Here is a 13,587-nt window from a genome sequence, read left to right as displayed (position 1 = left end):
AACGCTGTCTGTGGAGACAATGTATGCTTGGCCTTGAGCTCTTAGCTTTGTGAAGTTAATTTTACATGAGTGCTTGTTCCGTACACACAACTACAGATTGTGGGTGCCACTCGATGAACACTTTTAGAGCATTCCTCCCAAAAGCTGGAAAAGCTGTATTAGAATGAACTTATTTAATAAATTTTGCAACACATCAACACAGTACTGATGCAGCCACTGTATGTGATGCAGGCACGCTTTGCTGGCCAACTTTGTGCTGTGGGTTTGGGGTACGGACACTCACTGTGTGAGGGATGCCTGTATCTGGGTGGCAGCCTTGCATCTCATTAACAGCTCCAACGGTTCAGATGTTCACTGGAAAAATATACTCTAGTTGAAGTGCATGTATTTGAACACAGGCAAATACCTGAAGTTTTTGGTAGGGGAATCCACTTTTTCCACTAGCAAATGCATGGGATAAAAGTCCCCTGCCATGAGCAAAACATGTCTGCCTGAGGAAACAGATTTGTTCTTCCAAAGAAGCAGTATCGTTAAAAAGTATTCATCAAAAGATTCCTCATGAGCAAACACAACGCAGCTTTACTTGCTGTGAGGTATTTGCAGGGATGAAGGTATTCAGGGAAGGCAAGGGCTGTCTAATCCAGGACAAATTGCCTCATTTTTAGTTCAGGTTTACCATACATGACAAAATCAGAGTAGCACAGCATAAAGCTTACAAACTGCTGAAGGCAGTATTACCTGTGAGTTTCTGTACCGAAGCAAGAAGTGAGTGCCTAGAGCAGTGGTAAAGACAATCTGTAAACAGACAACCTGAGCAGGCTTGGGGAAAGGCATGGGCATGTGGGAGGAGTATTCCATTAGATGTGGAGCAGGAATGATGAGGGTGAGATCAGGAAAACACTGCTGTTTGCATCACCTCCACATTAAACACTGCGTGCAGATGGATCCTGATGCACCCTCTCTTGTGCGCCCCATGCAACATAGATCACTGGACCTTGCAATACAAAAGACCTGAACTGAAGGCTGCTGGCAGGCCTGGGACACGCTGAGAAAACAGGAAGAGAAGCTGAACTTATAACCAACGTCTTAAGCAGGATTTCCACTTATTGAAATTATTTTCTGAAATGATGAGAAAGAAAATCTGGAAAGGAATGAAAAAAGAGATTTTGTGTAGAGTTTCAGGACTGATCAGTACTTAAAGCTATAAATGAATTAAAACATGCCCTGAATTTGGACTTTGTCTGAACAGCAGTTTATCACATCACTAGCATAACCTTTTGGCTATGCTGCTCAGCTCGTGCAGCTCTTAAATCTGGTAAGTTGGTTCTTGTTATTCCAGGAGGTGCAACTCATCCTACAGAACTGCATATGGCTCAACACCAACATGAAAGTACTTTGCATGGGGGACGTGGGAGAGTAGGGCTGCTGGCAGGCCAGGCCAGGGTGCATTATCTGCATGCCCACTGTAATGAATGGCTGTCACAAAAACAGTGCAGTGCTACCTGATGATGAAGTGCAACCTGCATGATGAAGATTGATCAATCAGTGAATCTATGCACTCAGGTTTAGGATCAAAGGTTGCCCTAATATACATTAGGGCTTACTGTGCTCCCCTATAGTCTCAAACGTAGAATCACAGAATGGCTTGGGTTGGAAGGACCTAAAGTCTGTTCAGTTCAATTTCCCTGCCATGGGCTGGGCTGCCATTGACTAAATCAGGCTGCCTAGGGCCCCAGCCAACCTGGCCTTGAGTGCCTCCAGGGATGGAGCACCCATAGCTTCTCTGGGCAGGCTGTGCCACTGCCCTCTCAGTAAGTAATGAAGTCTTGGAGCCACATGCAAGCTAAACAAGCCAAATCTCTTCAACCTTTCTTCACAGGAGAGGTGCTCCAGACCTTTGATCTTCATGGCTCTCCTCTGGGCCACTGTGGACCTCCTACGAGCCTATGGACCATAGGGGCGGTCACAATTCCGTTTCTGCCTCGCTTATTTTTGGAGGAGTCAGATCCCTTCAGAGAGGCTTTGCTCAGAGCTGTTGGTCTGACATCAGTCCATTTTAAGCCTGTAGCCCTGGGGCTCCTGGTGGGAAGCCTAGCAGGATAGGGTCACTGCTCAACAGCCCACCTGGAGGGGCCTGATGCAACAAATGCAGCTGCTTCTGTGAAGATATGAAATAGACATTATTTCATGAAGTATTTCACTTAAGCTGTATGGAAATACATAATGCAGTGACAGTATGGGGCTGGAGGAAATTCCAGATGTAGCAGTGCTGCTCAGAGAACCCCATTCATCTGAGGAGATGCTCCGATCCAAATGCCCATGATGAAGGACAGCACATGGCCAGTGCTCCCATCCCTGGGCTGCTTTGGGTGCTGTGGGGGGGGCACAGTCCCCGTGCTGGAGCAGAAGCACATGATAACCTCGAATCCATTAAAGATGAACACTAACAGCAGCTGCCGCTCCGAAAAAAGTACCCCTCGGATCCGGGCTTTGCACAGTCCTTGACAATCTCCTGTTGACTCGCAGGATGAAGCAGGAGTTGCGGAGCCCCTGAGGGGACCCTGTGGCTCCAGAGCAGATAGAAAACCAATTAGATGCACAACGAAGTGAGAAAGCGTTGTTTTCTCGAATGCACTGTGCTAAATAATGCTTTCAACAAGAAAAATCAGCACATCCGTACGCAGATGCAGCGGTGGTTAATTAACAGCATCCCCGCGCTGCCGGGGACGTGGCCGAGGGCGAGCGCACGCACAACTTCAGGCAGCGTTCCCCGAGGCACAGTGAGGAAGCGGCCCGGCTGCGTTGTGCCGGCCCGCCTCCCACCGTGGCAGGGCGCTGCGGCCGCGGCTCCCCGCCCGCCCGCCCCCTGCCCTCCACCCGCCCGCCCGCCCTCCGCCGGCTCTTCGCCCCTCTGTCGCGGCTCGCCGGCAGCCGCCGCCGGGCTTTGTTCGTCTCCGCGGGCCGGGCAGGGATTCGGGCGTGCTGCCCCGCGAGGAGCCCCATGTCCTCCGCTCCCATCCGCTCCCCGACGCTACGGCCGCACAGGATGAAGAAGGACGAGTCGTTCCTGGGCAAGCTCGGCGGGACGCTGGCGAGGAAAAAGAAAGCCAAGGAGGGTGAGTTCGCCCGTGCGGGTGGGAGGGAAGAGCATCCGAGCAGCCGTCCATCAGGGCTCCCCTTTGTTCTCCGGGCGCGGGACGGCCCCGTCCGCCGCGGGTGGGCGTGGAGGTGGTCCCGGAGGGAAACCCCGGCCCTCGCTTCTGTAAGAGAAACTCTTGGGAATAAAGGTGGTTGTGGGCGTCTTTATTGCTCGGGAGAAGCGCTTGAGGGAATGATTAAATCCACCTGTGCTTTGCTCCCTGTCCGTCCGTAGCTTTACGGCTCTTTTGCCCGGTGCTTTTCCATAGGATCAGCGAAGAGACGCGGCCCACGCGCGCCGGCGTTTTGCGTGGGTAATTAACAGAGGGTGCCCACCCCGGGGCACGGCGTGTTTTCCCAACCGCCTGTTTGTGCTGAATGAAAGCTGTGCGGAGATAGCACTGCGTGCTCTGAAGCAGCGCTGCTCCCTATCTGCGGAGAAGCTGTCGTCCTGCAAGCGGACTTCATAAAGATGGCCCGGCCCTGTGTGTGCGAGCTATAACTTTCCCCTAAGCGTCGGCTCCTCTGATTCCCTGACTGACCCAACCAACGCCCACTTGTGTGCAGAAACTCATTCTCTTGTTCCGTCTGCATGTGTGAAATCTGAATGTTGGTTCCTTACACCACAGTGAGGTTGGGCTTCTTGGGGGCTTAACATCAGCTTCAGCTCTGTTCTGGAGCCTGATGGGTGCAGGGTAGGGAGGCAGTTCCACTGTCAGTCTTTTGAGCAAGCATCTTTGTCTTTTTGCTGATGTTTAGAAGGCGGCTTGGTAAAGTTGAAGATATTTGCCCTCAGAAACACAGCTTCCCTTTCCTTCTCGTGGCTGTTTTGGTGTGGCTTTGTGATGTTTCCTCTGTTATCTTTAATCAAGTTTCTCCACTGTGGTTGTGGTGAGGAGCAGCCAAAGCAGCTGTGCCTTTCTGGTGATGTCACTTGCTGCTGAAGGAAGGTGATGGACAAAGCCCATCCCCAGGAGGACATGGTGGCATGTGCTTGGAAAACATGCTTCAGTTGGAAGTTACTTTTAAACCTGAACAGGATGACAGCTCCGCTTCTTCAACAAGAAGCTTCAGCGTGGCAAGATGACGTTTAGTAGGGAATGGGCTGAGGCCACTGTTTTGCCTACTGCTTTGGCAACCCATGAGGCCACAGCTCCCCTTACCTGTGGGATAGCAACTTTTAGCATCTGCCTTTGGTGCTCTTCAGGGACTTGTAGCTGCAGTGATAGAAAGCGTGGTCATGCTTTTGCCAGTGTGATGGGAAGGAAATGGAAATGGGTGACTCAGCTTCTAGTCAGAGCATTTCTCCCAGTTTGACAAGGGGAACAGAGAAAAGACATCGCCCAGTTCATGATGTGTTTATGCACAGCACTGTGGTGTTTTAAGGGAAAATAGCTTACTACTCTTTTAGGTTCTCTTCTGTTGGAAGTTTTAAGGCTCCTGGAAGGCATGCATTGCATATTATTGTGCACCACGTTGGGGTGGCTCTGAAATGCAGGCCATGGAGAACACAGACTTGACCAAGGGCTCAGCTGTGGGGAGGTGCTGGTGTGGGGTCAGCACTGGAGAGAGGCTCTTCCCAAACTTGCACCGGAATGTGGACACAGGAGCGGAGTGCATGGCTGGAAGCTCAGTCTTGGTGTGTGACTGTGAAGCAGAAGTAAGTTGGAAGCTCACTAACGTGGTATTGAATTGAGTCAATAGACCACGTAAGAACTGTGTGGGCAACTTTCTCCTGGGCTGAGGAGCTGCTCCACCCCTGGGGACTTCCCTGCCTCCCTTCAGGCAGCTGCTGCTCAGCTCCCAGTGGACCAGCAGAGGTCAGTGATCTTCCAAGACTAAGTACTATCCTTCCCACCAACTGCACTCCACGGTAGCAAGATGGAAGGTTGGCTGCTGCCATACCACAGCTAAACCATTCTTGCCTCTAATAGCACGAGAAGTGAGCAAACCAGAGCTCCTGATAAATCCTGCTTTCACTGGCCTGTCTTTTGTATCACAGTGTAAAGACAAGCCTGCTATTGCCATCTTGACTGTATGCATATACAGACCTTTAAACCGGTCTGTGCTGCAGTTGTAGTCCAGTTATATTAATCCTTTTATTCTTTCTGCATGACTTGGCCATGAGCTATGTAGCTCAGAGGTCCATAGACAGATGCTGAAAAAGGTTTCATTACTTAATATGAGCTTCTTTTTTAATCATTATTGGCAGCCATGCCATAAACAACAGTAATGTGTGGCTATCGATCCATAAACAGCAGAGTGTAAATATTTTTTGGCAAGGTCCTTTATAACATGCTGTAATCTATTTTTAGGGAGCTTATATTCAGAGAGGTGTGTTTACCGGACTAATCAAGACTACCACTTTAAGCTTGTAACTTATCTTTATGGTGGGATGGTAAATAAAATTCCTGCATATGGTGGTGATAGTAACTATGGTGGTATTCGAGGTACTGTCTGTGGATTGTAAACAACTTGGCTGCTATTCCTGTGTTAGCAGTGTGGCATGGTGTACTGCTTTGTTAGCATGTGCCTAGAGATGAGGTAGGGTTACAATTTCAGGTCCAATTCTTCAATGTTTTAGGAGTAAAATTCTGTAGGTTGTTGCTTGAAGAAGACTTGGAATTTGTACCTTGAACCTTTGCTTTACACTACTGCATCTTATACTTCTGTTTCTGAATTTTTATGACTGAACTGACTTAATTATAGTCAACACTGACATAAAAGAAACAGCAACCACCATTGTTCATTGGGAAAACGTTTTTAATCCAGTTTCCTATGGCCAAGCTGTGTGATCTCTGTCTGACTCCTTTCTTCCTCTTCCTTTCCAGGAAGAATGCCTATGAGAGAAAACTACCAGCCATCAGGATTATTAAATGGCCACAAACTTTGTCAAAATGGGTGACCATTTAGAACAGAAAGACCTCAGTGAAGTGCCAGTGCAGGAAAAATTGAGAGTGATCTCAACCCTTGCAGGACAGGAGAAAGCCCATGTGGGAGGGAAGCTATAAGAAAAAAGGAACTGTCTATGGAGAGGGTGCTGTGTGAGGTTGTGTATTTCCCTGTGTTATAATGGGTCATGACACACATCCTGAGAAAAGCAGGATGTGTTCATTCCAGTGCTCGTGTCACCGTGTGGATTACAATTTTTCTCCATGTTGGGTTATGTGGAAATGTGCATAAAATCTATAGTTTCATCTATAGAAGGAACTAAAATGTACATATACCTCCTATTTCCCATTGCTGAAAGAGTGATACCCTTGTGATGAAAGAAATGACCTGTTTTGCTGCAAGTTTCAATGCTGGGTTACTTGCAATGCTTTGTTTTCCTCACAACGCTGTAGGAAAGACTTGGGCAGCAGGTGTTTGGCAAAATAAACCTTCTATTATTATCTATGTGTGTATCTATATATAGGCGTTATGGAAGAAACAGCCAGAGAAGTGCAACATGCTTAATTGCTTGGTGCTTTTTCCCTGTGACACAGTTGAGGGTGGACATAGAGATTAGGAAAATGCTGCAGAAAAGAGCAGTGTGCAGAAAAGACCAATATGTGGTGCTGTCTGTGGTGGAGAGAACTGACTGCTGCAGAAGGCAGCTGCATAGTATAAAGTTTTATGCATATCAGAGCAGATTAAAGGATTGGTTTTAGGGTCTGTGCCTCTGTGTAACAGTAAGATGCTGTGTCTGGGAATATTTTCCTGCCTCTCTGGTGTTGGGGTACTTGGGCAGAAATGCTGCATTACCTCCTTGTTTCCTGCAGCCCTGCACAAGTTGAAGCTATCTCCAGATTGTTTAGGTGGAACTGCTTGTGCTGCCCAATCCATTCCAGCTTTCTCAAGGGAAGAACAGGAGGAAATAAGCTCAAAAGCAGAATTAAATTGGAAGAAATCACTTCTCTATTGTTCCTTTAAAACTGATGGGACTGCTTGTGCAGGTAATTGCTCTCTGGAGAGAGAAGAGGTTCAGAATCAGGTTCCTTAGATCTACTTCATTGCCTTTTTGTGTGATGAGCACATCTCAACTCTGAGGCATCCCCTTGAACACAACAGGGTGGGAGAATTGGAGTTAGCTTGGAAAACAGGTCTCATCTTCTTTCATTTGAACAGGATGTGCTGAGCACTGTTAGAAGCTCTCTTTTCTATGCTGTCTGTTGCACGGTCTCCAGAGGTCCATTGGTGTGAATGCACTGCAAAAAATTGAACTCCTCTGTCTCAGTGTGTTACAGCTTTGGTTCAGTGGCTGCTTGAGACTTCTAACAAGTATTTAGCTTTGAAAGGATCCTGAGAGGTGCCTTTTATGTAGATCCTAGAAAGATACAAAACTGTAAGGCAGTCTTGACTTAATCTTCATTCACTTTGCAGGTGGCAATCATGCTGGCACAGTTATTTACGTTGGGGATTTGTCCTGGTCACAAGCATTCTTTGCTGAGCAGATGGCTTTTTGTGTCAGCTGTGCCCTTGTGTCCTACTTCATGATCTGGCACTGGAAGAGTAATTGCTTGAGCTGCTCTGATGCAGAGCTGGATTTTGGCATTCAGCTGGTGCCCAGAGCGCTCAGGACAGAGTGCACTGCTGATGAGTGCCTGTGCTGTGCTCCTGAGGGGTGTCTGTGTTTCTGACAGGCACTGAAATGCTGAGTGACCTAAGGATACTGACTTCTCCTGCGTTTCTCACCTCAGAGGTAGCAAATCTGCCTCTCACAAACCTCTGAGATACCATGCGATATAAACGTCATCTGGTCATTTCTGACTATCTGCTGACCTGGTCATCATTTTATTTTAAGCCTTTTCGTTTTAGTAGACAGGCATTAGAACTCTGTGTTGTTACTCTCTGTGCTAATATTTGTGGCAGTAACTTTGTAGCTGGATGGAGAGACAAGCACAGAGTGCATAGGGTCAAGTTCTGCGTTCTGGTCCACTCAGGAATGTTTGCTGCAGTGTGAGAGGATAGTTGGTGGGGCAGTGCATTTGTGCATCATCATGGGCTGTTGGTGCTGCAGTACTTCATCAGGAGGTAGATGCTGGTTAATCAGAATTGCTTGATTTTAAAGAGAACTGGCATATAATGATATTGAAGTCACGTACCTTTCTAGTTAATGCATACACATCCATGTGTTCAGACATAAACAAATTCAGGTTGAACTTATAACCTTTTCTACTATAAATTTAAACACAGAGAGAGAGAGTCCTAAATTTCCAGTCAGAACCTGCAGCCTAATTGCTGAGTTTTCCTTTAGGGCTCATTTGTACCTCTGACCAGGTCTGTTTTCAGTCTTGTCTTGCTAGAGCCGTGCCTAATTCAGTTCTAATATTGTGTTCCGTTCTGGCAAATGTTTTACCATAGATAGTTTATGTCAGTGTCTCCACCAAGAGAAACTAAACATGCACAAGAATAATCTTTTTAACAGTGTCGTAAGAAGCATGTCTTGCTCTTGCGACCATGTCATGGCAACGACGGTTTGTTCAACACAACTGTAGGCATCACCTCTCATTGAGAGTAGACTTTCTAATTACAGTTGAAAGTTTTGGTTTTATTTCCAGACAGGTTGCAGCTAGAGTATGCAAAATAGCCCTGCAGCTCTTCAATCTGGATTGAAAAAAAAGTGACTTGCTTTTATGTGGCAAAACTGGACACCTGAAAATGCTTTATTTTTAAAGTTAAAACCATTAAAATAAAATTCTAGGAACGATGGCGTATTTTATTATAAAACCTTTGCAAGGTGCTTATATACACTTTTAGTTTCCAAAGCCAGATTTTAGGGTTTCTTAGAAGTACTAATGCAAGGAATTGGAGTGACTTCTGCTTAAAAGCTAAACTGCCTCACTTCGAGGCAATTGTCCAGTGATATCTGTTTCTCTTCGTTTCTTCCAAAGGATTTGTTAATGTTGATATCTCGGGATAGGCTTCTGCAGGCAGACATCTGGCAGTTTCTGTTACGAGGAGCATGTGGATGAGCCCTGTGAGACTCTGATGTATGGAGGGCTGCACGCAGAGCTGATACGGAGCAGGAGAGCTGCAGGCTTGTGGTGACCTCATGCAAAGTCTCTGCGGGTGCTGTTTGCTGAGCAGTGTGAATGGGGGAATCCCTGATCCCGCTGGTGGGTCCGTGCAGGGAGATTAGGCTGTGCTCTGCAGTGCTCGTTATCGCGCTGTTTTAAGTGCCTGCTTTTTCTTTAAGAGTTGCAGTACTTTAGATCTCTTTATAAATACAGATGTACCCTACTGATTTGCATGTCGGCAATACAGGAGTCTAGGAGACTAAGTATAGTTATGCACAGCAGTGCATATGTATTTTAAGAACTACTACAGACCAGCTGATCCAAAAAACACATGAAGCTGCTCAAGTTTTTCAGCGCAGTGCTTTGAGCTTTAGATCATACCTTGATGTTGGAAGATTTGGGAGATTAGCTGGCAAGCTCTTTCCATTGCAGATGCGTGTCTGAACAACTTGTTGCTAAGGGATCCGAGGTTATGTGGTCTGCAATGAGGCCAGTGAGAGGCAGAGTCTGCTGGTTAGAGGGACTGGTGTTCAACAGTTAGAGCTTTGCTGTTCCACTGAAATGAAAATTTTGTGTGTATATCTTCTGTGTACAGTTGTCATGAACACAACAGAGAAACCTCAAGTTTGTAGGCTGTAGAACTGCTGTAGCTGCTGCTTGAAAGCTGTTCATGAGGGATTTGCTTTTTGTTCTCAAAGGGAATCATGTGTTCAAATCTGTGGGCACCACTAGAAGTCTTGACCTGCCAGCGTAAACCTCTGAGTGGTCTGTGTTGGGATTCCTGTGAAATGATATGTTAGTAGGGACATAATAGTACTGATATATAGATATGTGACGTGGACATGTAAGGAAGAAGAGTCTTCATATGGCATAATCTGTTTTTGTTGTTGCCCTTGCTGCTGCTGGTAATGCTGGAGGCTCCAACCTTTCCTTACAACCCTGGACTCTTGTTCCATTTCCAGCATTTTTAGACTTTTGATGCTCTTATGTCAGTGAGCCTCGGTCTTCACTGCACCAGCAAAATAAAGGCCACCCCTCAAACTCCTCATGATTGTTTCTGATGGCCAGAAAGCCAGTAAGAAGGAAGGAAGGTGAGGCAGTGTCTCCCAAAGACTTTTTCTTGTTCTGACCTCTGCTCATTACTGTAAGCATCCAGGTTCCTTGAACAGACAGATGTCTGTTTGAAGAAAGCAGTGGTTTAAAAGTGAATCACATGGCTCCAGAGAAAGATCTGGCCTATTATCCACCTTTGCTAGTCTGGACTTGATTGATGATGCAGGCTCTGATTATCTGTCACAGAGTTCACTGAAAGATGCCTTACTCTGCACCCTGCTCCAGTTGTGCTCTTCTGGTGCGATGGCTTTTGTGTTTGCTTATCTCCTCTTGTACATTCTCTGTGCTGTGAAATGTGCTGTATGTGTGCATTGTTACTGATGAAGCTTAGCTTTTCCCTCAGGGCACTGGAAAATCAGGTGATGCAGTTGTCAGAGCTGTTGGCTGCAATTTGCAAAGTATACATGTCTGCAGCAGGTTTTTCCCTCAGTATAGGGTATATATGCATAGTGGCCTTTGCTTTACATGCTACCCCGTGCCTGTGGTGTATGTGTCTCTGGTAGCCATCAGAAGTGACACTGGCTCTCCCTAAGCTGAGGAATGGAAGGTGGAGGGAAGCATGGCATGTGTTGTAGTGAGGAGGGAAGGTGAACTGCACTGAATTGACTCCTGGGGCTTCTGCTGCATCACAGAGTGACAGTACACCCAACCCCACCACTGCACCCTGGGTTGTAGGCAAGGGAGTTAAACCAGGTGGTCTGATGTGGATGGCAGTGACTCCTGTTTTCCTTTGAGAGTGGACTGAGTGTGGAGGGGCATGGAAACAGGAGCCTCTGTATTTCACAACTTGTAGATCAGTGACCAAGGGATCTCTCTGGGTTGAAGTGTATTCAACCTGCTCAGATGCAGGCTTCCTAATTTGGACTCTTGTTGGCAAAGTAGTAAGCTGTGAGACAAAATTTTTAACTTCTCTTGTATACGTATATAATTAAAGTGGAGAAATATTACGGATAATATATGTGGTTTTAGTATTTTGTAGTTTGAATCCGGCTAAGTTTTGCTCTGAAAACCAGATGTGGAGAGAACACGCACACCTGGCAGTGTGTGCTGGCCTGGAGCTCTGGGCCCTTAAATCACTGTCACTTCCTCATGGGAGAACATCTGCTCAGCAAAGCTTCTAATTATAAGTGCTGGTCATGCAATTTGTGACCATACTTTGCAAATTTGTTACCAGCTGCGGACTTCTCCAGAGCCTTCAGGCTCCAAAGGGAGGCCATGGCATGTCCTTCTGGTTTTGGCTTCGTCAGGGGCAGTTGAAAGGATCTTTGGGAATTCAGAATTACCTCTCAGTGATTGTTTCCCCAAAAAAAAAAAAAAAAAAAAAGAATATAAATTTCCTGACAATCCCAGAAACCTGACTGGTGATCAGATATAGCTTGTGTTTTGTTTATAAAATAGGCAAGCTGTTCTGACTCCTGGAATTCCAGTTCCTTCTTTAGTTCTTCTTTCTTTCAGTAGCTGAACCATAATGAAATACACTGGGAAAAAAAGAGTGTTTTATCCATTATAGCTGCCATGTGGCCTTATTACTGATTTTTTTATTAGCTGAGGTGGCTGAATACATGGTCTCTTTGAAGTAAGAAAAGAAACTGTGAGAGCTGGATGAAGAGGAGAGTGATTCTGATGTCTGTATGGAGCTCTGAGTCTTTTTCTGTCTTTAAATAGAAAAATGTGTAATCCTCAGAAACTGTCTTTCCACTAAGTCTGTTTGGCAGATGTATGCATGTATGTTATTAAACAGATACAGACTCCTGTCACTTTTAAAATAGAATGGTGGTGTTTGGACTCAGGCTTGCCTAGTTGTGAACACAGATTTAGGGACAGTGAAGCTTTACAAAATTACCAGTGTTTCCTTCAGAACTGGTAGAAAAAAGAAAGTACCAGGACATCCAGGCTTGCATTTCCTGGTTAATATTCCTCTTCAGGACTGGGGTTGTAAAATTGTCCCTCATGGCTATTGTTGGCCTTCTTCTCCATGAATTGCTCCCAGTACTCTTGTATTGGTTCTGCTGGAAAATTAGGCAGGATTCAAGAATGTTAATGCTGTAGGTATGTTTCAAATCTGTACTGAATTCTGTCTGTCAGAGATCTTGACTCTATAATGGAACCTTATATTTGGGAAAATGGATTTTAATTGGATGCAAGACGTTGTGCTCAGATTGCTCCTGCTGCCTCAATTGCATGTCTGTCAGTGTCTGCTGCATGAACTGATAGGGCTCTTTTTTGCATGTGAAAGTAGAGACACAGTCACAGTCAATCACACTGACACCACAGTAGTCAGTGTTTGAGCTGGACCTTCACAGGTCCTTCCAAGCAACATTTTTCTGAATCTGTGAATCTGAGTCCTTTGAGAGTGTTGTCAGCGGGCAGAGAGATGGTACTTGAAGGATAAGAGGCACTGTCCTTCAGTACCTGCTATCTGCTCGATGGTTGAAGTAGGAGGGTATATACTTGTTTCCTTAAAGCGTTTGGGATAACTGGGTGCTTGTGAGACTCTAGCAGACTGCTAGAACCTGTGAGGAGATTACTGAGAAGGTGGAGCCTCATTCTTCACAGTTTTGCATAGTGGTGGAAAGAGACAAGATGAATAAACTGAACCTGGTGAGATTCAGGCTGGATAAAGGGAGAAACTTTATGATGATGAGTACTGTGAAGCAGTGGGACAGGATACCCAGAGACTTTGCGCATTCTTCCTGGAGGTTTTAAGATATGGCAGGATAAAGCTCTGTACAGCCAGGTTTGACCTCAGATCTGACTGTGCTTTGAGGGGAAGGCTCACATAGAGACCTCATGAGGTCCTTTCCACCCTGAGCTTTTCTATGATCTTCTGTGACTTCCTAGGAAATTATGTTCTTCAAGGGCTGGAGTAAGCATGTTTCTTGAAAGACGCAACACTGCCAAGTCTGTGGCATAATGATTTCTGAGCATGTAGGTGTACGAGGAAACTGTTTTCTCATCAGGGGCCTTTGGCTCTTTTTGCACAAGATACTTGTAAGAGTACAATTTTTTTTTCCCACTCTTTGTCTACCTTTCTAGTGAGAAGAAGGACATGAATTCTACCACTCTGCTGCCCTGGCTGCTTCTTTATGTGAGGGGGTGTCAGAGGGGCTGTGTGGTTGTAAAACCCTTTTGGGACTAACCAGAGCTGAACTCAGAGGTCTTTAAGATGTCTAACCTCAGTGGAACACCACCTATTCTAGCTTGGAAGACCTGATATTACCTATGCAAAGCCTTTAAAAGAGACCATAGAAAGCTGTGCAGCACACTGTATGAAATGTTGGTGTGCTGGCTAAATAAATGGATAACATAACAGGAGTTCCTTTTGATACTTGGTGAA

At 46.0% G+C, this 13,587-nt stretch overlaps 1 protein-coding gene across 2 annotated transcripts in view; it reads left to right on the top strand.

Annotated features, from left to right (window-relative positions):
- The first annotated feature begins 2,921 nt into the window (after window positions 1–2,921).
- PARVB (parvin beta) overlaps window positions 2,922–13,587 on the top strand; it is a 264,535-nt gene continuing 253,869 nt past the window's right edge. For both annotated transcript variants that reach the window (XR_010622546.1, XM_065742409.1), the window contains exon 1: window positions 2,922–3,116. Coding sequence is in view for 1 of the 2 variants with exons in the window: in XM_065742409.1 (XP_065598481.1) it covers window positions 3,002–3,116 (115 nt within the window). In the remaining variant the exon portion in view is untranslated. The remainder of the gene's footprint in view (window positions 3,117–13,587) is intronic.

The sequence above is a fragment of the Cyrtonyx montezumae genome, unplaced genomic scaffold (genome assembly GCF_038088225.1).
Source record: "Cyrtonyx montezumae isolate F1298 unplaced genomic scaffold, pur_monq_1.0 scaffold_3, whole genome shotgun sequence".
Classification (NCBI taxonomy): Eukaryota; Metazoa; Chordata; class Aves; order Galliformes; family Odontophoridae; genus Cyrtonyx; species Cyrtonyx montezumae.
This window is presented reverse-complemented; position numbering and strand designations above follow the sequence as displayed.